This window comes from Neolamprologus brichardi, chromosome 3 (genome assembly GCF_056152115.1).
Source record: "Neolamprologus brichardi isolate AB-2024 chromosome 3, ASM5615211v1, whole genome shotgun sequence".
Lineage (NCBI taxonomy): Eukaryota > Metazoa > Chordata > Actinopteri > Cichliformes > Cichlidae > Neolamprologus > Neolamprologus brichardi.
The window spans coordinates 4,797,587-4,820,462 of NC_142106.1; the positions used below are offsets into that span (position 1 = coordinate 4,797,587).

Genomic DNA, 22,876 nt, shown 5'->3' on the forward strand with positions numbered 1-22,876 from the left:
TGGGCCAAAAACTAAGACGAGAGACGGACTCGCGACAGAAAAGCCGATCAGCTGATCATTGATCAGTTTCACGATTGAAGCAGCAGCAGCAGGAGAGAGAGAGAGAGAGAGGCAGTCGCTCCAGATATGGTTATTAAGCTTAACGTAGGAACGCTTTACAGACATTCAGAGATGAACTTACACACTTGCTTTACTTCTCTCTGGGAAAACTTCCTCGGAGATGAAATGCTGGTTTGCTAGCTAGGCTACAAATACACACAGCCGCTCTATCACGTGATGCACACTGCTGCTACGTGCTACGGTTATGAGCCGAGTTACGCCATGTAGCAAGTTTTGTGAGGTGCTTTTTTGATATTTAATGGATCGGATTACATTTTTTTATTTCTCGCCGATATCCGATCCAGTAATTTGGGTCAGTATCGGACCGATACCGATACGTAATATCGGATCGGTCCATCTCTAATATGCATATAAACTATATACTAATCAACTTATTAGACTGGAGATTAGAAACTTTACATAATAAACATATTTGATAATAATGGTACAATAATAATCATGATCACTATATTTCTTATACAGAAGCAAAGACTGGAAGAAACCTGTTTACTGCTCATCCTGCTGCTCTCAGGTCAGTAATATTAATATATTAACATAACCTATAAACTGTCACGGTTGTTAAAGAGTGGACTCAGGCGCGGAGCTCAGAAATAATGACAGTGCATTTATTTACAGTGCAGCAAGGTGACAACAGTTCAAAATGTGCAACGATGGTGATAGTGCGTCCCTCCTTCCGTGTAAGCCCGTGCATGGTAGTGAGTGCCCGTCTCTCCTCCAAGTGCTTCCTTTGTGTCCGTGAATCCTCCGTCAATCCCTGGGTGAACACACACACGACAGCAAAATGAATACAAAGATCTGACAGTACTTCTATAACGTTAGCGACTTGAAAACACTACCAGGCTTAGTGCAATACTCCAGCGCTGTCTGTCGCTCAGCCACACCATTAAGTAGCCCTGCTGAAGATTGTCGTTGATGGGCAGCAGCTGGTGGATTGGCTGCAGGAGCGGCAGCTCCGGGCGACAGCACTTCCGGGTCGGAGGTAGCCTGTTGCTAGGTTACCTCCTAACACACAGCGGAGCCGAAGGGGAAGACAGGGTGATAGGAGAGACACATACACACGCACACAAATATACACACTGGCAGGTCGACCGGTCAGGGCGCCGTCAGATCCTGACATAAACACACTGTGTCATGAAACAATGTTCTCACAGATACAGGACCGAGAAGCAGACTTAACACAAATGACAGTGAACTGTATACAGAGTTTATTTCTCTTTTACGAGAAAAACAAGACAACTTTGAAAATGAAAACAAAATTTAGAGATAACTGGAGCTAATATGAAGGGGAGTGCCAAGAGAAGCCGAGATCGGGAGGTTGACATTGATGAAAATCAAATGCCTCCGCTTGGATGGGCCGATTCGGTTTATCCTTTTAGTGAGTATCTGCTTCTTCTTTAAATTGCAGCCAGATGCTGCTTCATTTACGGGTGTCAGTCATATTTATGTGTTTTTGCGATACTCTTCCTCACCGCTGTCTAATGTCTCACTCATTGACTGAGAGGTAGTGATGTGCAGAGCGATCCTGAAATATTGATACTGCCATTACCAGCAGTATCAATTCCCATATGAAAATATAAATATCCAATTTGATTAAACAGGTAAATACTGTGGCAACACAACAAACCTTGTTTAAAAAAAAGTGAGGAAGCGGCTCTCATTCGATGGGAGTCGACTCTTCTGATTCACTATAAAGCATCGGCTGCTCATGACATATCACTACTGTATTCATTTAGCGTACAGTGAAGTGTATCCTGTTCACCAGCTTAGAGACTGAATCAGTCTGGATCAGTGTATCAGAACATAGTGTCCTGTTTAATTTGTTTTTTATTTCATTTCCTTTTTTGTTATAATGACTGTACTGCAAGATAGTTAGTATGATAGTTATTGGTTTGAATATAAATGTTAACCAAGCAGGTATTGAAAAATAACAAAATCAAAACAGTGGTGTAGTATATGGAGTACATTACAAAGTTTATAAGAACTGTCCAAGGCTACTTACCAGAATATGAAAAATTCTGTGGGCAAGGTAGCAAACCAGTGGAGACAAGCAGAAGGTGTGAGGATCCCAAATGATCCCAAAACATCGAACAGTTCCGAACCATCCTGCTGTTGAGTGTTGAAAGGAAGATCTTCTTTAACATCGTCGCTAGGCCACTGACAGACTACCTTCTGTAGAACTCCTATATCAATAATTCAGTCCAGAAAGGAGGGCTCTTGGTGGTATCAGGGTGTCTGGAGCATACAGACTCACACAACATATTAGGGAAGCCAGGGAGAATAAAGGGGACCTGGCAGTACTTTGGCTCGACCTGAAAAATCCCTATTGATCTATACCCCACAAGCTGGTAGAACAAGCACTGAATCGGCGTTATGTAAGGTGGTTCACCAGGAGGCAAATCCTCCAAAAAACAGACGGAGCAGTGGAGCAGCCAAGGAAATAGAACGGTAATAAAACTGTATCACTAAAATATAATTTATTATACAGAAACGGTTTTAAAGTTTACCCCGAATGGGCAAAGCTCCTAACTCCGCCCGGCGCTTTTCTGTGTCACACCAGCACTATGGTCTCGCCGTGGGAGGTAGGGCGCTGTCCCATTGCCAACTAATCCCCCACCGTAGCGTCCTCTGGCATCCAGCTATTCCAAAAGCAGCACAGCTCCCTCTGCCTCTCCACGCACTGGCCGTCGCATTCCCTCGCCACGTACTGCACACCAACCTGCACCAATGCCGCGCACACTCCTTAAATCACCACCGCTGTCACCTCTCAGGTGTGTCAAATTAGTAAACAGGAAGGGCGGAGTCTCCCCAGGACAATTTAACAGATATAACTAAAACATGCAATGCAAAGAAATAAATAAAACACTCCACATAGAAACACAACAAAACACAGCAAACATGCAAAGCAAAACAACTTCAAAACAAAATGTGTCCTTCCCCGGATGACATCTACATCCCGAAAAAGTTCAGAGACCTCATCCTGGATTACTACGCCGACTTCCTTCAATGGTGACAACTAAATCTGTCCCAGGTTGCAGGTGGATCCTAAAGGGTCTTGAGGAGATGATTTCTTGGGCTCGCATGAGCTTCAAACCCACTAAGTATTGCTTCTCACAGGGCACAATCAAGATACCATCACTTACTGATGCGCCCGTGAAGAGCTTAGGTAAGGTTTTTAACTATAGCCTAAAAGATGTAGCCTCCATACAAGCAACTAACAAAGACCTGGAGACCTGGCTTGCTGTGGTGGACAAATCTGGCCTTCCCGGTGAGTTTAAGGCCTGTCTTTAACACAGAATCCTCCCTTGGATTCTGTGGCCCCTCTTAGTCTATGAACTCCCTATCTGAACAGTGGATTGCTTTGGGAGGAGGATCAGCAGGTTTCCGCGCAGGTGGTTGGGACTGCCATGAAGCCTGACCAGCATCACTCTGTATGGTCATAACATCAAGCTGAAGCTCTCCTTTGGCAGCCTAAGTGAGGAGTTCATGGTGAGTTGATTCAGGGAGCTGCTACAATATCGGGAGTCCAGCAACCCCTCAGGGATGCCCTGGCTGAAATCAAGGTCAGGACTGGGTGGAAGAGGAGAGTTGCTGAGTCATAGACATCTGTAGACTGTAGACATTGCAGTGTCAAAGGCTAGAGCAAAGGCTGCAGGTGGTCACAGTGGCTCAGGGAAGAGCAGGCTTAGGTAGCAGTAGAACACCTAACTATGACAAGGCACAGGGGAAAGAGCAGCGGTTGCTGATCCTTGAGGAGGTGTGAGCAGGAGTTGAGGAGAAGCGAACAAGTCAAATGTTGCAATTGCGGCAGAAGGGTGCTTGGACAAGATAGGAGCAAGCTGTAGGGCACAGGGTCACATGAAGTGAGCTGTGGAAAGCTTAACCCTATCAGATACAATCCATTGTGAATGCTTGTGAGTTCTCATAGGCCACCACACTGTGTGTAGTTAGAACCTTCAGTGGGTGTCCTCTCACTATGTGAGCCACTTTCTGAATTATTTTTGCTACCCCAGCCGCATGCTGTGTGCATGTAGGGTGTCATGTCTCCATGTTATCAAGACCAATGCTAATATACATCAGCACTTGTCTCCTTCCCCCTTTTTTCTGAAACAAAACTCCATTCACCACCCCATTTGTTTCAGAAACATCCAAAAAGAAGTCTGAGTGATAGTCAGGGATTGCTAGATCTGCTGCACGAGCCAGAGCTTGTTTAAGCTCAATAAACTGCATGTCAACTTCAGTGGTCCAATTCCAGTTAGCTTGAATCTCATGCCATGTTCTTTCACCAAATCCCTCAAGGGCTTGGTTTTCCCCACATAATCAGGAATGTAACCTGGAAGACCAAGAAATGACAACATTTCTTTCCCTGTTTGTGGCTGTGGGTGGGACAAAATTGTTTCTCTCTGGGATGCCAACATGCCCACCGTCCGCATTGCCACCACACGACCCCCTTCTGGCTGTTCTCACCATCGGGCCTAAATCTTTTGCTTGATGGCCGACATGTATTGCCAGCGACACGTGTGGAACTGCTTCATCCCCCATTCTATACCAGCTCATTCGATCTTCAGGAAGCGCCACAAACGCTGCCACTCCAGCCGTGCCAACATAAATATCCTGAAAGTTAAGCTCCCAAGTTTGAACTCGCGGTCATAAAACAGGGTCACGTGGTAGGGGTCATGCGGATATGAGTAAACAGACATGGACATTATCCAGGGGCGCCAGAGTTGGTATTGTGCCAAAATTCTGTCTGATGTGGTCAGCCTCGCCCAGTAGATCTGTGCTATGCTGCCCTGTTCAACTCTCAACACAGGATAGAGGCGGGGGCCTGGTAGGGTGGTAGGGAGGTGGGGGGGGGGGCAGTGGGGAATGAAGTGGGGGACAATGTTACAGTGGAAGCAGTTTGCTTGACTCCTCCTTTGGCTCCTTCATCCAGTGTTCCACCCCCTGGCATGTCAACGCCCACCCCGTCACACCTCTCCTCCTCCAGCCCTTTTAACCGTTTTTTCAGCCTCCATTTCTCCCAAGTTGAGGCCTTTCCCATCTGTTTGCGAATGTCATGCTCTTTCTCCTGGTGCTTCTGTGCTGCTCCCAGGAGCACCTTTGCTAGTGAACCTCATAACTCACCTTTCACTCCTTCTTGGTCACACAGCTCTTTAATCTCCTTTGCCATAGCTACAATCTCCAAGTTTTTCTCTGGCGCCTTCTCAGGTCGCGTGACCTTCAGCACCCTCACCAGCTCCTCTCTTTGCTTCTCAAAAGTTTTCCACTCTCCCTGCATTTACCCTTTCTCCACGTCTACCTTAAAACCTGACATGTTTCACCCAACTACTTACTTCTCACGGTTTTTTTTCTTTTTACACGATAGAGTATTGTACCCAATTACGCCCGTCTATCTCTATGTGGCTCCAAATTGCCCTCTTTTCCTCTTTCTTATTTAATTTTACACACTCGTCAGGGGACAGGCACAAAGCAATGAACAATTTCTACCACTGAAGCGAGTAATTCAACCTTCTTAACTAATATACAACTCAACCTTTGATTTTAAAATGTGTCTTGTTCTAGTCCAGAAACACACACAGAAACCTCTGGGTTCAACTTACAGTTTCTTGCCACAAAAGCCAGTCATAAACAAAGTTAAATGTGGAAGGTAATGTGGGCTGCAACTCTCAACATAGAATGTTTTTAGTTTCTTGCTAGAGCCAGTTCCTATGACACTGAAATTCAGCCCCAACTTATGATGTTAGTATCTCGTGCCAAAAACCAGACACCTACAAAATTTAATGTGAAAATGCGTGTAACTCAGTGAACAGACTAATTTAGGATTTCCAATATGCACATTTGGTATTTATAATACAATGTGCTTACCTTTTTATATTTGGACCGGTCCTCTGCTCGCCTCGCCTCACGATCTCACCACAGGCCAAATCTGCCCTCCTCAGCACGCCAAAGATTCGGGTCACGGCACCAAATTGTTAAATCCTCCCAATTCTTTTAATCCTTGGGCTGAAGGAGGGTTATTCAAACTCGTATAGCCTCTGATGGCCCCCACCTAGTCGTGAAAACCTAAACATCCATATACTTTCTAACTCTCGGTGAGCCTGAGCTATGACCTTGGCTCCCTGTTTTTCTACTTCCAACAAAGGTGGGGGTGAAGCTCCTGAGGAATGTGCTCTGTGCTCTCTGCACACAGTATTCTCTTCTTAACTCAGCAGTATGAAATGTCATGAAACAGTGTAATTCATTCACAGTAAATCAACAGTGTAGGATAATACAAACCTATCTAATAAATCGAATGATTTTCACATTATTTTTAATTCAGAAGTATAATGCAAACTAAAACTACATACTGATTATACTCGCTATAATAAGAGGTATGGTGTAGCTTACAGCAGTATCATGATTCACTTATTTCGATTACAGGCATAGGATAACATATGACAGCATAATAATCTCACATGATCCAGGTCGTATACAACGCGCTACCAAGTTCATCTAACCTCTTCAACACATTCTAAACTGCTGCCCAAAAGCCCTGTGCGAAGGGCAATGTTGGGTCGGTGTTTCCACATACCCAGCTAGTTTAGAGACTTATTCCTCATGAAGAACACAAGACATAACAGAACAACTCGCTAACGAGGGAAGTTTTGGGTCAGAACCAGCTCTCGGAGCTCACGCTCCTCACCTGACTCCAAACTCAAATTCTTCAAAGAGCAGCTTCCCTCGCAGCTATTTATTGACAAACTGTTACAATACTCATCACAGAAAAAGCACCTCCCCTCGTAAGACCCCTCTTGGTTACAAAGACAAGGCACTATTTGTGTGTGTACGTGTGTGTATGTGTATGCATGTGCAAGAACGTGTGTGTGTGTGTGTGTGTGTGTGTGTGTGTGTCCTGGGGGTGCGTTTGTGTGACCTCCTGCTCACCAAAAGGATCATAAAAGCAGGAAGCTTACAACACAAGAAACAGACCTTCAAGTTAGGACGTATCTGCAATAAAACCTCCCCCAGCACAGAGTGGCTGGAGAGGTGGTCAGGATCAAAGGAATGTCTTGATCCTATAGATTGAACTAAGACCTTACAAATTTAAGAAACACAATGACAACATTCAACAATTAGACTTAACAGGCAATATCGCTGGCGAAATGACCAGGTCCTGAAGGCCATAGCGTATTCTATCTGAAGCGGGATCAGTCATAGCAGGAGCGTCTGCCCAGTTAAGAACACAATCGCTTTTAATTGGGTAGCTTGGGTTCCAAACACATCACCTGGCCTGTTGGCAACGGCGTACGATTGGTGTTCCAAAAATGTTGTAATAAATGTATTATTAGATTTATTATATTAGTTGTACGTGGTTGCACTACACATCCTTGTTGCAGTTTAACTACAGAGAAGAGAAAAATAAATTTTAAAATATAACTCATTCACCAGCAGGACTTTCTTTTATGTGTTATCATTCCTCCATTTAGACTCAAAGAACTTTCATGTTTAACGTCACATAGTGATGTGAAACTTCCCCCAGATGTGTTGAACCAAATATTATACAAACTAAAAGGAGAGAAATCTTTGTAAAAAATGTAACATTTTCGTTTGTAACAAATTCTACTTACGTATTATAAAAAAACATATTTAGACTTTGTTACTTCTAACCTCTGGATAGCTCCATATAGTGTGACTATTTCAATAGTTTTTTCAGTATTTTCAGTTATTCGTCTAACAATAAAAACTCAACAATAACAACTTTTCATTTTTCTCAGGAGGACGTTCCACTCTTCCTCCCCACTCCAGAGAATACCACTTTGTGAACCAGAAAATGACCTGGACTGAAGCTCAGAGTTACTGCAGAGAACACTTCACTGACTTGGTCACCATCTACAACAGCAACATCAACCAACTGCTTCTCTCAATGACACCAAGGATCAATGCTTTGGTTCGGATAGGGCTCAATGATGATCGTTACAGCTGGAAGTGGTCCATGGAAGAAAAACTTTTATATGTTGGCATTACACATGAATTTTTGATCTGGGCTAACGGCCAACCAGACTGTGTAAATTCAAAGGAATACTGTGTGGCTCTTCAGGGACAAACACAGATGGATGATAGACCCTGTGGAGATTCTTACCCTTTCCTGTGTTACAATGGTAGGAAAAAGATTTGTTGCCCTAGTTGTCCTACAATTTTATGAGATTCATAGTCTGTGTGTTTCAAAATTAAACCTTTTCTGAATCTTTTACAGCCAGCAGTACAAGTTACATCTTAGTGATGGAGAGCCGCTCCTGGTCAGCGGCTCAGTCGTACTGCAGGACATACCACACAGACCTGACCAGTATAAGAAGCAAAGAGGAGAAATCCAACATCACACTCACTTTGAATGGATCAGGGGTTCAGTATGTGTGGATTGGCCTCTACAGGGATCCCTGGGCCTCCTGGTCTGACAACACAACCTCCACATCCACTAACTGGATCTCTGGTCAGCCTGATAACTACGGTTCAGTTGAATACTGTGGAGTAATGAATTTAATGTCAGGGAAATGGGCTGATGGCAACTGTGGCAGCAAAATCTCTTTTTTCTGTTTCACAGGTGAGGTCCAGAATGCAAACACTGTAAGATCCTGTCATCATGTAAAACACTAATGTTTGTGTTTTTATATGTGGTTCATTTTTAGCAGTGACAAAGCAAACAGTGCTGAAAATGAAGCTTCAGTCAGAGGCAGACATGCACAGCACAGAGATCCAGCAGCAGGTATCACAGCAGGTCAGCAGTTCAGTCACAAACACAAACTTGACACAAGTTCAAACTATGCTTCATGTTTTTCATCATCTGCACATTTTGTCCAGCTGTCAGGCCTCATGCTGTCAGAAAGACTGACAGACTTCAGGATTTGTTGGAGGAAAGTCCAGAGTTACCGTGACGACCAGTCGAAGAAGCAGGATGGGGACGGTGACTGCAAAACTGAAGTCTGACTGGACTGAACCACTTCATGTGTGAAATTAATAACATGCTGTGCTGAGCTGTCTCATCCTTTAAATCTTTCAATATTTCAGAGTGTAAAGTTTCACCAACAGCTCATTTGTTCAGCTGCAGTTGTAGTTTGGTAGAAATTCTTTAATCAGAGGTCCACTCACTAGTTTTCCTGATAGGCTCTAGTTGTAAGGAGTTGGGTTCTGGTTATGTGGTGTTTTTGTTTGTATGTGTTTTTTGGTGTTTTTTTCCCTTTTTGTATTTTTGTATTTTTTTATTTTATTTGTATTTTCTTTTTGTAGGCGGGGCAATGAGTCACTGTACCTGGCACACCTGTTACTCATCCGATGCTTTCCTGAGAAGTGTTCTTTAGGAGCTACCTGACAGAAGACTAGTGTCGGAGTATTGGCGTTTTTTGGAGCGTCTGAAATTCTGCCCCTGCCTGCTGGAGCCCTTGGATTATTTTTGGTGACTGTAAGGAGTTTTGTTTCCTCCCTAGGATTTTGCCTCGACTGGTTTGTTTTCCGTCTGGAGGTTTTGGCATCAAACAGTACCAAGTAAGCTCTCCAACTCTCTGTAAAGTTTACTCTAAGCTTTTCTCGGTTATCGGGCAAGACCCTCCTAATTCTCGTCACTCTCCTTTTTTAGATCGAGTGCACTACCTGTGTGTGTTTTCGTCACCTGCACTTCCTGGCTCCACGTCCCCATTCATACACTGTTGTATATATTTTGTCCCTGTAAATACTTCCCCCTCACTGTAAATAAACTGTCTTCACCGCAACTCTGCCTCCATGCGTTCTGCTTCCTGGGTCCATCTGCATTTGCCATAACACTAGTCTCTTGATTTGTTTTGCAGTGTCTCTTTCAACACTTTAGACTCTGTCCTTCTGTGGACGTCACTGCACAGTCTGTGTGCAGTTTATTAGGATCCATAGTTCTGTTTCATTGTGACAGCAATCTCTGCTGACTTACACAAGTGATGGAGAAGAAAGTGAGGAGAGCCAGAGATCTGCTTGAGGAGGTCAGGGTGGACAACAAAACATTGTACTGTTTATGTCCTGTTTCTACTTCTACTGTTTGAAAACTGTAACAGCCAGGAATTCATTTCAATTCAATTCAATTCAATTCAATTCAATTTTACCTATATAGCACCAAAACACAGCAACAGTCACCTCAAGGTGCTTTATATTGTAAGGTAGACCCTACAATAATTAATTCAGAGAAAAAAACCCCAACAATCACATGACCCCCTATGAGCAAGCACTTTGGCGACAGTGAGAAGGAAAAACTCCCTTTTAACAGGAAGAAACCTTTGGTAGAACCAGGCTCAGGGAGGGGCGGCCATCTGCTGCGACCGGTTGGGGTGAGAGAAGGAAAACAGGATAAAGACATGCTGTGGAAGAGAGACAGAGATTAAACAACTGATTGAACAATTAACAGCTATCAATGAGACCATAACAGTCCCAAACCTTACCTGATATAAATTAGGGTCATCGTTTTCAATGGAGTTCAGTTGCAATGCATGCTGGATGTCCTCGTATCCACTTTAACTTGACTGTTACTTTGGAGGAGCAGACAAAGTCACAGAGACCTAACTGTAGTAAGCAGAGCAGGTGATGGGTAAAGTTTGTGCTGGTGTTGCCATAATTACTGTTGTGATCTTAGTTTTTGACTTGTGTTTTCTCCTTTGTTGTCATGTTTGTCTATTTTTGTTTTTGTAGCTTTCAGCTTTCTTCAATGTAATATTTTAAAGGGTTGTTATGTGTTCTGTGGTTTAAGTCATGTTTTTGTGCGCTACAAGTAATAGAAAAGCTATTTGGTTGAAAACCATGCATCCATGTAGGCAGGTATAGAAAAAGTAATACAATGTAAGAGATACATATTTAAAAAATATGGAAGCATCCAGGTTTATCGGTTTTTTATTGCCTTGTGCAGCTCCTTTTCTCATTTAAAAATATTATTTGAGTATAGAACATTTACATCTTGCCAATATTGGCAATTTTGTTTGTTTCATTAGCTTAGCTGGAATGGACTTATGAAAATAAGGACTATTTTTCTATTAGTAAATGAATGAGTGCTTTCTGGGTTTTTACAGTGAGTAATAAAGCAGGTTACATTGTTCCAGATCCATGAACGTAACAATGTTTGATGATGAAGTTTTTTGTTTCCCTGTGTTTTTTTTCTCCGTCTAAGTTTGAGGTCCATGGTAAAATCAGAGGTATGTAAATGTAAAAAGATCTGAATGTGATTTCTACAATCTAAAAAAGAGCAGCTGTAGTGGAAACAGGTAGGTTGAGAGAAGACAGCTGACTGAAAACTCCAGAGAAATCTTTACATGTTTAGTTAAACTGGTGCTGCGAAGTATGATATATAAATGTTGCAGTTATGCTTTATAAGAGAATTGTTTGTAATATATAACTTTTATCAATGCTAGTAAAAGGTCTAATCCCAATGTCCCTGCCCAGACATGGAGGCTGAATGTTGTACCAGAGGACAACCTGAACCTGAGGCCTCATAAAATTCTCTTGAATATTTTTCTGTGAGTCTGTATTTTTGCAGACTTGAACTTAAGGCATTACTCACAATTTATAGTGCTGTAATGTTAACTTAATGTCACGGCGAATGGGATAAGCCGTGTGGAGAAAATAAATGAAGATCCAAGTGCAGGCACTCATGGAGGTGCAAAGGAGGTTTATTGAAAAGTAACACACAAGGTGAAAATGGCAAATATGTTAGCTGTTAAATATTTCATATTTAACAGCTGACTTAAATGACATCACCTAGATTTTAGTATATAGCAGTAACTGACTTCTTACCTCTCCCAATACAAATGCATAATCCTACGTTGTTTGGATTATGACACCAGTGAGTTACCAGTGATGGACACCCAATGATGATGATGGCTAAAGGAGAGTAACAGAGAAAGAACAGGCCACTGATGGAGAGCAGCGATATCAAAGAGTATAAAACATATTCCATATGGACATGAGAAGTCATAAACAATACACATATAACTGCTTTAGAGATGATATATCTGTATTATTCTCTTAGCTGTAATGCATCACAGCCACAGTCCTTTAACAATGTCACAGGTTGGAGAATATGTAGATGTCCATGTGGAGTATCAGTCAATTACTCATGAAATCATTATAGTGCTACAGGGGATTAATGAGAGACCAACAGTAGGATTTTAAGATGTGGAAAACTCTGCCAAAACTTCATGTGTTTGTAGATTCAGAGGCTTATAGACTTTCAGCCACTGATTTTGCAGGTTAAACAAATCCGTCATTATGCAAAAATCCAGTGGTGGGAGTTAGACATTATAGCATGGGATACATCTTCATGTCTTCCACATTTCTAATACAAATAATAATTGTATTATCAAATGCTTTCAATCAGAGTGCTGAACAGCTATTTGAAGGTAAAGAGAATAAATAAATAAAAACAATACAGTTTAAAAACAGATAAAAAAATCAACAACAAAAAGAACCAGTAAAAACTTTAGGCATGGAATAAAGACACGTCGGATAGGATGAACAAGTGGGTTTTAAATTTAGCTTTGAAAACATCCACAGAGCATGTCTGCCTAATATTTTGAGGGAGGTTGTTCTTGTGTATTTTTGAAGTTGATGAATAATGAGTTAGACTCATGATGTGCAACCAGCAAAGAGCTCAGTATTTCAGGTGTAAAGCATGTACTGTGATAAATGCCACAGTTTTGTATTCAGACACTTAGTGAGTTGAGACTCCTTCAGTGGGTGATGAAAACTGATTTCAGGCTGCTCTATATGTTTTATCTGTTGTTGTGAGCGCCATCTTCTTCACTGTGGCGTGCTGGGGTGCAAGCATCAAAGCAAAGGACGCAAACAGACTGAACAAGCTCATCAGGAAGGCTGAGTCTGTTGTCTGCATGAAGCTCAGCACCCTGGAGGAGGTGATCAGTGACAGAATGCTGGTAATCATGGACAATGACTCCCACCCACTCCATAACACACTGGACAATCTGAAGAGCATTTTCAGCTGCAGATTCTTTCCACCCCGCTGTCTGAGGGAATGTTACAGGAGGTCGTTCCTTCCAGCTGCTATTAGACTCTTGAATTAATCCTTTTGGGTCAAGTCCACACATGTGGAAGAGAATTAATCACCTTAATGCATCCTGTCACTTTAATACACCACAACACATGTTTGCACACATACTTGTCCTTTTGTATTAATATGTATATTTATATTTATACCTACATTATTGCGCTTCTGTCAGTCTGCCCCAGGGCAGCTGTGGCTACGACTGTAGCTTGCCTCCACCAGTGTGTGAATGCGAGAGTGAAGGAATAGTGGCATTGTAAAGCGCATTGGGTGCCTTGAAAAGCGCTATATAAATCCAATCCATTATTATTATTATTATTATTATTATTATTATTATTAATAATAAACATTTTAGGCAGGTTTTAAAAAAGATTGTTGTAAAGAAAGAATATAAATATATAAATGATTGTTTATTGGCACCAAATTTATTCAGCAGCAGGACAACAACCCAAAACCCAAAGCCAAAGTCATTAAGAAGTATCTTCAGCGTAAAGAAGAACAAGAAGTACTGAAAGTAATGGTATGGCCCCCACAAGTCTATAACTGAGGCTCTAGAAACTATCAAACCAGTAAATGAATTAAATACATTTATATGGTGCCAGTTTACAAGAGCAGTCATGTTGAGTTGCTTCGATTATTAAAGCTTTAATCTTACCCATGTAGTACTAATAAGTAATAAGGTGGACCATCTTTCCCTTGCTGCTTCCCCTTTGGGGCGAATTTTCCTGGTTCAATCCTAACAACCATTTCTTATTCCAGTCACCAGCTCGTGCCTCTGATTCTTTTCACCTTCGTGATCGTGATCAAGCTCCCTGTTTCTTACTCCATTTCCTTGCATCCTGCTCTGTTAGTAGCTCGGCCTTCTCGTCTGTCTTCAGGTGAATCTCCTGGAAAAATGACTGAAAATTCTTCCCTAGATTCCTGTCCTCCTGTGGCTTATAAACTCCATTCTCTGTAGCTCTTACCCGAGTACTCAACATGATCAGGCCATTAATTCACCAAAACAGGAAACAAAGCAACAGCTTCAAATTTTCTGCGACTTTTCTCACCTGCATGTTTCCATAAAATTAATGATAGGACAGAACGAGACTAGCAGGTGACTATCAATGATGTCAGTACATTTCCCCTTTCATGGTTTAAAGATGAAAAATTCAAAATCAAAATAAGTATATGGTTCACCCAAATCTTACTGAAAAGCACAGAGTCGCTGCTTTCAGTTTTTCAGGTTTTACAGATGTTGTTTCCTGTCTAAAGCCAGCGACTGGTTAGGATTTAGAGGCCTAAGCATTCCCATCCCTTAGGTTCACTAACAAACTGAATCATGGAGACACAGACTCTACAATCCTTCCTCACTTGTTCCTCCTAACAACTATGTCTGTTCCGAGAACCACGTCTGAGCTTATTTGCTTCTTTTCATATTTAACAGCTGATTTTCCTAATGATTTGCATGTTGGTGAAGCAGAATCATTTTAGCGTAACCTTGTGTGTGTTTCTTTAATCACTGAGGCACGTCATTTACAGAATTCCTGGTTTTTAAAAAGCACAGATATGGTCACATGGCCAAAAATACCATAATATGTAGTTGTGGGAGTGACACCACTTCCAGAACTACATGTAGTTGTTTTATTGTCAATAAACGTCTTTGAAACATGAGCATTATAAAATGCCTTGAAACATGTTAAATAAAAGTTTAACACTTTGATGCCACTGGAAAAACATTTGATGACTGTATAGACTCAGAAAACTTGTTGCCTCAAAGGTTTTATAGAACATACCTGCATGTCCACGTGTTACCTTTCTGAAAATTACAGATAGGCCCACTTGAAGATATCAAACATTTACATGTACAGTATTCAGTTTGAAGCATTGAATTGAAACATTTTCATGTTTAACAATTTTTCGTAAGATCTCCAATTAGAGAAGCTAAGGGGATAATCAATAAACTGGTCAGAGCTCAGAACATACAATAATCGTTTAGATAAAAGTGTGTTTCTTCAGAGAGGTCACTCCCTTCTTGTTTCCTCATTTGACAGTTAAATATATGAAAAGAACAAACAAAGACCTTCTTAAAAGTCAGCTTCAGTCAACAGAGGAGAAGATAAGCTGTCAGGTAAGATATGCATCATTAATCTAAAGTTATATTCTTGGATATGTTTATATTCTAAAGATTATTCTAAAACCTAGAAATGATGATTGCAACCATTCTTAAGACATGATAGTTTTGGAATATTTAAAAATTATTGAATAGAATTATTTCTGATATGCATATAAACTATATATTTAGCAAATTATTAGACTGGAGACAAGAAACCTTAAATAATAAACACTATCAATAATAATTGCAGTACAATAGTAATCATGATGACTATCTATTATACAGAAGTAAAGAATGGAAGAAACCTGTTTACTGCTCATCCTGCTGCTCTCAGGTCAGTAATATTAATATCTTAAACATGTGAAATGCAGCCTATATACACACAGAGACAGACTGATGTCATTTGGGTAATCAGATTACATGTACAGTTTCTTTTATTAACACATCAACCACAAGAACAGTCAGAAAATCTTTATCTCCTCGTACCACAACACCTGCATTAATGTAAAATTATCTTCCTTTGTTAATACTTGTATATATATATATATATATATATATATATATATATATATATATATATATATATATATATATATATATATAATTTCCATACTGGATGTGCCCTGAGTTAACAGTTGCTAATAACAGTGCCATTACAAACTGCTGGGCTTAGACAAAGGAGGAGGACAGGGGAATATGTGTAAATAGTGAGAGGTAAAGGCTGAGAGTAAGGGTTTTAAATATAGAGACTATGACTGTAAAGGGAAAGAACTGGCTGATATGCTTCAGAGAATGAATGTACCTACATTGGTACTGGTACTAAATAAGTTAGGTATGTAAACTTAAACTTAAACTTGTAAACTGTAAACTTAGAGGTGAAAAGGAACGCAGTTTGTCCAGTACTTCAGCTGCAATGAAAAAGACACAAAGCTGGAGTTTTTCTGTGTTTGCTGCACAGCTGCCTCTTCTTCTCTCATTCTCTCCTGTTTCTACTTCAATCATAAAAACTGATCAATGATCAGCTGATCGGCTTTTCTCTCTTGTTTGTTTATCGCCCACTTTGCGCCAGAAAGAGAAAACCAGCGGAGGTCACGTTAAACAACAGCAGCACGTTTAAGCTTGATCAGCTGTTGTTAGAATTTTTTAATATTAGTTTCTAGTATCAGCTGATGTTTGCTGGAGCCACAACTGTAAAAGCTGCTGTTCATGATATCGGTTTGGTTATCTGGTGAGAGGGAAACATGAAGATGAAACCAGGAGATGTCCTTACTGAATCATCAGAGCTGAACAGGTGATGGAGAAACAGGTTTACTTTTTAGGTGACATGAATGAGTTGAAGGGAAGTTATGAACTGTTTCTGAGAGACAAATAACAAATAACAAATAACACCAACTAGAAGGTTGCTGGTTCGAGCCCCGGCTCGGACACTCTCGGTATTATGTCCGTGGTCAAGACACTTCACCTACTGCCTACTGGCAATGGCCAGAGGGGCCGATGGTGCAATATGGCAGCCTTGCCTCTGTCAGTCTGTCCCAGGGCATGCAATCCATTATTATTTAAACCAACTGTTAACTGTATATATCTGTACATTTACGTATTATGATTCATATTGCCACATTCATTGACCTTGTTTATAGGTAATTTCATTGTTTGATCACGTTAAAATGTTCATAATTTAATGTCTAAAAGCACTTGGAAAAGGCAGAATCCCATGTGAAATTAGCACAACAAACTCTATTTTCATTACTGAAAATAACCGTATTTTCATGAGAAAGCTATTTTCTGTTATTTTACGGTAGTATTTTGGCGCCCCAGCTGCTGGAATATTACTGTTTTTTTAAGATTTTTTTTTCCTATTTATAGATAATTTAATTGTTTAATCACATTAACATGTTCCTAATTTAATGTTTAAAATCACATGAAAAGGCAAGATCCTATGTAAAATTAGCGCAACAAACTGTATTGTCATTACTGGAAATAACCGTATTTTTATGAGGAAGTTATTTTCTGTTATTTTACGGTAGTATTTTGGCGCCGCAGCTGCCAGAATATTACTGTTTTTTTAAGTTTTTTTTTTTTTTTTTACAGTGTAGGGCATTAACAGGGAAAGGGGGGCACAAGGAAATACTTTTCTTTCTTATTCTCATTTAAAATGTCTCGCTTTTAAAAAATAATTATCTGAATCTTATAACAAACAATTGATAGATTGATACATATATACCATCAAAAAAGTGAACATCACTGTCCCAACAGTGTTTGTTTTCATTCAAAGGCTTGATGATTTTTCTTATAATGGTGGGCCGGTCTCTAGTCAAAATGCCCGGGCCGATTTTTTGTCCCAGTCCAGCCCTGTATGCAGCTCATCTGCAGTCTGGTGTTACCTACATCTTCCTATTCGGAAGGCAGATTTTCCAAGTTCTGAGTACAATCGAAAGCACCACGACTGCAGTTTTTGTGTTGGATGTAAAAAGCCACATGACGCTGTGACGTAGGCTAGAATCATGGCAGCGGTCAACAACGGTCCAGGCGTGGGGTTTCTCTCGTGGAAATATGCACCTTATCTTTTCCTTTCTATTGGTAGGTGGCACAGTGCACTTGTGGCAAGTAAGCAAGCTAGAAGACTGGCAAAGTTATGGAAGCAACACATTAACAAGAGAGTAAAACCAAAGTTACTTTCCCTAGTAACTCGTTACTTTGAAAGTAACGAGTAACTTGAAGTAACTGAGTTACTTTTGATAGAAGTAACTAGTAATGTAACTAAGTTACAAATTTAAAGTAACTTACCCAACACTGCTTTTTAAGGAATCAAACTCAAAGCAAGGTCAGTACTTCCACGCTTTATACGCTACACGCTCATACTCTCTCCCGCACTCGATATATTATCCATTGTTGATCTACACGCAGCTGTTGTCACGAACGTGGCACTCGCTTACGTCATTGTCATGAGACACTCTCACAAGAAAATCACGGTTTTAGTAACGCAGTAATGCAGCATGTTTACGGGTAAGTAACAGTAATCTAATAACGTTTTTGCATTAGTAATCCCTTACTTTACTCGTTACTTGAAAAAAGTAATCGTAACGCGTTACTGCCCATCTCTGGTCCTGATTACAGTTTTTCTCAGTTGGTTTGGTGCTTTTCTCACATAACTATTAACATTTGAACAGCAGTTAGTGTATTTCTCAAAACAATTGGTGCAAACTGCAAAACCCAGTGGATAACATGTAAAAACAGGTCACTTGCTCAAAATCTTTAATCCATTCCTCAAAAGCAAGTATTCATGCCAACGAAACTGCCAGTGTCATCAAAATGATAAGTTTTGACATCTTTATGAAAAAGATAGTCAAATGGCTTTGTCATTTTTTCATTATGACAGTTCACAGTATTCTCTCAGTGTTTTCCAATGCCAAAAGGTCATCACCTGAAAATGCTCAAGACAGAAATGTACACTTTTTGTACAGCTAATTACAGTAAAATCCACAGTACAGTTAGACATTCCTGTAGTTAGTGGAGTAAGTGAGTTTAAGACAGTGAATACGTATATTTCACATTTTTACTGTGTAGGCTGTTTGTAATTCTACAACATTGTGCAAAGGAAAAATACTCTACAGTCACTTATTTAGAATAATCATAAAAAACACCCTTTTGGTAGAGCTGTGCACAAATGTGAACAATATAACAGTACATATTGTAACTGAATATACGCAAATCATTCTGGCACATCCAGACATTCCTGTCTGTCTGGCCACATAATTTCATCTACATCAAAACAGATATCATCCCTTGCAATGCAGTGAGGAAAGTATCTCCTGGAGTGGCGAATCCACCCTCTGCATGACTCTGTGATGTCGTCTGCATCCATGGCTGCTAGCAGGGCCATTTGTGCATGTGAATGTCGGTCATAAACCTTCCACCTCCAGGCAGAGAAAAACTCCTCTATTGGATTAAGAAACGGGGAGCAGGGAGGGAGATGTTAAACCAGCATTATGTCATGCACTGCAAACCACTTTATGACCAGATGTGAGTGGTGAAAGTGGACATTATCCCACACAACAACGTACTTGTTGAGTTGGCCTCCACCCCTCTCATTCTCAGGGACTATGTCCCTGTAAAGAGTGTCTAAAAAGGTCAAGAGATGCTGTGTATTGTATGGACCAAAAAGGGGAACATCGGTGAGGATACCTTTGTCTGAGATGGCTGCATACATTGTAACATTCCCACCGTACCGGTCTGGGACATCAGTGGTTGCTCTTCGTCCAATGTGATTTCTTCCATGACTTCTGCCTTTGGCCAGGTTGAAACCCACCTCATCAACAGATGTGAATGTGTGCAGTGGTTCCCTGGCTTCCAGCTACTTTTACACATTTTAGAGAGAGAGAGAGAGAGAGAGAGAGAGACAGAGACAGAGAGAGAGAGAGAAAGACAGAAATGTAACAACTTTTTCTGTGTAACATAATGCATTTTGTATGTTCTGTGAATATATGTACAGAATTGCTAGTCTATTGCTAAGCATAAAACTACACAAAGTAAAACAGTTTACAGTGCTGAACATTAGAGTATACATAGAAGACATGTTTAACCCGTACATAATGGTGACCCATCTCCTTCACTCTTTAACTTTTCCGTTCAAATGGCACTTTGTACAATTATTTCATGCACATTACTTTTCTCTTGAGAACTCTGTCCATTGTTGCAATTGACACAGATGCAGTATTGCCAAATACAACATTATCCTCTATCCTCTTTGGATTTCTTTCAACTTTATTGCATTGTTTGCAATCACCATTGCACAAATGGCTTCCTCTTGCTGCGGGGTAAAAGGGGGCCCTCTTCCACCTCTGCAAGGTTGCTGTTCAATCCTTTGTGGTGCAGATTACAGTAAAATTACAGTAATGCACACTAAACATGAGATATTATGAGATGTTGGATTACTGTCCCATACTATACATACCTGTTCTCCCTATGAAATGTTTGAATGATTGAATTCACAGTGGTTCTTCCGACATTTGGTTGCACCCTCTGACCAGCCTCATCCATTGTGAGGCTGTGATTGACAACATGGTCAACAAATGTTGCCCTAATTTTATTAGGAATCTGCCTAATGTATTTGGCATCTTCTCCCTCTTTCCCTGTTTTGTCCCCCCTGCATCCTCACTCCTCTTCCACGATGCTGAACTTCCATTTCTGCGTCACAGAATTCTAGAAATGGTGCTCACAATGTCCTGCTCAGTTCAGATATGCTCGCCAATTGAGGGTCATGGGATTGATCCATGAGTGACTGTGAACAACTGGCTTGTCATTGGTTACAACTAATACTTTACACACCTCCTCATTAGTAGCAGTCTTTTCACCAAGTTAGAGACTCAAGAGTCTGGATTAGTGTATTGGAGCACAGTGTCCTGTTTAATTTTTTGCTCTTTAGTTTCACTTTTGTTGCAATAACTGGACTACATGAAGTTTCTCATTGTTATTGTTTTAGATGTGAATGTTAACCAAGCAGGTATTGGAAGAATAAGAAAAGATTGGACCCAGAAGCAGACTTCACGGAGGCGAAAGCGTAAACTCAAAAGCAGCTTTATTGCTGCCTCAAAAGAAAAACAATACAAAAAAGATACTGAGATAATATGAACTAAACTCATGGAGAGGCACACAGGGAAGCACACAGCATGAGGGATGACACAACAACAAACAGGGGATGACAGAGGACTAAAATACATGACTTACTAATCAGGAAATGGGAGACAGAAGGGAAACACAGCTGGCACTAATTAGTGATGAGATGGGGAACAGAGGCTGAGCATAGAGCAGAAATGTCAAAATAAAACAGGAAGTACACGACTGACAGAGACCCACGCTAGACAAATGGTTTGAACCAAGAAATGTAATAAGCCAAACATCATACAAATGAAAGGACAGAAATCTATTAAAAATGTAATTAGTAAAAGTAAAATACTTGAAAGAAATCTACAGAAGTACTAAATAAAGCATTTATACATTGTTATTTCTTTCCTCTTGTTAGGTTGCAAACAGTATAACTATTTAAAGGGGTTACATTTTTAAGTCTTTTTCCAATGATTCTTTTAACATTTTCCACAATAAAATTTCAGGAGGACTTTCCACTCTTCCTCCCCACTCCAGAGAATACCACTTTGTGAACCAGAAAATGACTTGGACTGAAGCTCAGAGTTACTGCAGAGAACACTTCACTGACTTGGTCACCATCTACAACAGCAACATCAACCAGCTGCTTTTCTCAATGTCACCAAGGATCAATGATTGGGCTTGGATAGGGCTCTATGATGATCGTTACAGCTGGAAGTGGTCCATGGAGGAAAAACTTTTTTATGTTGGCAGTAAACATGAATTTCTGATCTGGGCTAACGGCCAACCAGACTGTGCATATGCAAAGGAATACTGTGTGGCTCTTCAGGGACAAACACAGATGAATGATAGACCCTGTGGAGCTTCTTACCCTTTCCTGTGTTACAATGGTAGGAAAAAAGATTTGTTGGCATAGTTTCCCTACAATTTTATGAGAATCATAATGTGTGTCTCAAAATGAATCCTTTGTTGAATCTTTCACAGCCAGCAGTACAAGTTACATTTTAGTGAAGGAGAGCCGCTCCTGGTCAGCGGCTCAGTCGTACTGCAGGACATACCACACAGACCTGACCAGTATAAGAAGCAAAGAGGAGAAATCCAACATCACGCTCACTTTGAATGGATCAGGGGCTCAGTATGTGTGGATTGGTCCCTACAGGGATCCCTGGGCCTTCTGGTCTGACAACACAACCTCCACATTCACTAACTGGGGGCCTTCTGAGCCTAATAACTACGGTTCAGTTGAATACTGTGGAGATTTGCATTTAATGTCAGGGAAATTGAATGATGGCAACTGTGGCAGCAGATTCCCCTTTTTCTGTTTCACAGGTGAGGTCCAGAATGCAAACACTGTAAGATCCTGTCATCATGTAAAACACTGATGTTTGTGTTTTTATATGTGGTTCATTTTTAGCAGTGACAAAGCAAACAGTTATGAAAATGAAGCTTCAGTCAGAGGCAGACATGCACAGCACAGAGATCCAGCAGCAGGTTTCACAGCAGGTCAGCAGTTCAGTCACAAACACAAACTTGACACAAGTTCAAACTATGCTTCATGTTTTTCATCATCTGCACATTTTGTCCAGCTGTCAGGCCTCATGCTGTCAAAAGGACTGACAGACTTCAGGATTCGTTGGAGGAAAGTCCAGAGTTACCATGACGACCATGAAGTCTGACTCGACTGAACTACTTCATGTGTGAAGTTAATAACATGCTGTGCTGAGCTGTCTCATCCTTTAAATCTTTCAATATTTCAGAGTGTAAAGTTCCACCAACAGCTCATTTGTTCAGCTGCAGTTGTAGTTTGGTAGAAATTCTTTAATCAGAGGTCCACTCATTGGTTTTCCTCATAGGCTCTAGTCTCTTTTATTTTTGCAGCGTCTCTTTCAACACTTTAGACTCTGTCCTTCTGTGGACGTCACTGCACAGGCTTTGTCTGTGTGAAGTTTATTAGGATCCATAGTTCTGTTTCATTGTGACAGCAACCTCTGCTGAGGAGACTCAGAGATCTGCTTGAGGAG

The 22,876-nt window shown here is 40.7% G+C and overlaps 2 protein-coding genes across 2 annotated transcripts; both read left to right on the top strand.

The window, feature by feature from the left end:
• Window positions 1–558: 558 nt before the first annotated feature.
• On the top strand, window positions 559–9,078 carry LOC148103218 (putative C-type lectin domain family 20 member A). The gene is made up of 5 exons (XM_087839068.1): window positions 559–631; window positions 7,872–8,255; window positions 8,351–8,695; window positions 8,781–8,869; window positions 8,953–9,078. The coding sequence occupies exons 1-5, from the start codon at window positions 559–561 to the stop codon at window positions 9,076–9,078; spliced, it is 1,017 nt and encodes a 338-aa protein (XP_087695194.1).
• Window positions 9,079–15,548: 6,470 nt separating this feature from the next.
• LOC148103219 (putative C-type lectin domain family 20 member A) lies at window positions 15,549–22,472 on the top strand. Its single transcript, XM_087839070.1, has 4 exons — window positions 15,549–15,588; window positions 21,362–21,745; window positions 21,840–22,184; window positions 22,270–22,472. The coding sequence occupies exons 1-4, from the start codon at window positions 15,549–15,551 to the stop codon at window positions 22,470–22,472; spliced, it is 972 nt and encodes a 323-aa protein (XP_087695196.1).
• The last annotated feature ends 404 nt before the right edge of the window (window positions 22,473–22,876 follow it).

What these genes read in the sequence shown, in the direction of transcription:
- LOC148103218 (XM_087839068.1), top strand. Translation starts at nt 559, where the DNA reads ATGATCACTATATTTCTTATACAGAAGCAAAGACTGGAAGAAACCTGT. An exon ending in CCCTTTCCTGTGTTACAATG is followed by an intron (nt 8,256 to 8,350) that starts GTAGGAAAAAGA and finishes AATCTTTTACAG; the next exon opens with CCAGCAGTACAAGTTACATC. An exon ending in AGCAGCAGGTATCACAGCAG is followed by an intron (nt 8,870 to 8,952) that starts GTCAGCAGTTCA and finishes CATTTTGTCCAG; the next exon opens with CTGTCAGGCCTCATGCTGTC.
- LOC148103219 (XM_087839070.1), top strand. Translation starts at nt 15,549, where the DNA reads ATGGAAGAAACCTGTTTACTGCTCATCCTGCTGCTCTCAG. An exon ending in GCTCATCCTGCTGCTCTCAG is followed by an intron (nt 15,589 to 21,361) that starts GTCAGTAATATT and finishes ATAAAATTTCAG; the next exon opens with GAGGACTTTCCACTCTTCCT. An exon ending in CCCTTTCCTGTGTTACAATG is followed by an intron (nt 21,746 to 21,839) that starts GTAGGAAAAAAG and finishes AATCTTTCACAG; the next exon opens with CCAGCAGTACAAGTTACATT.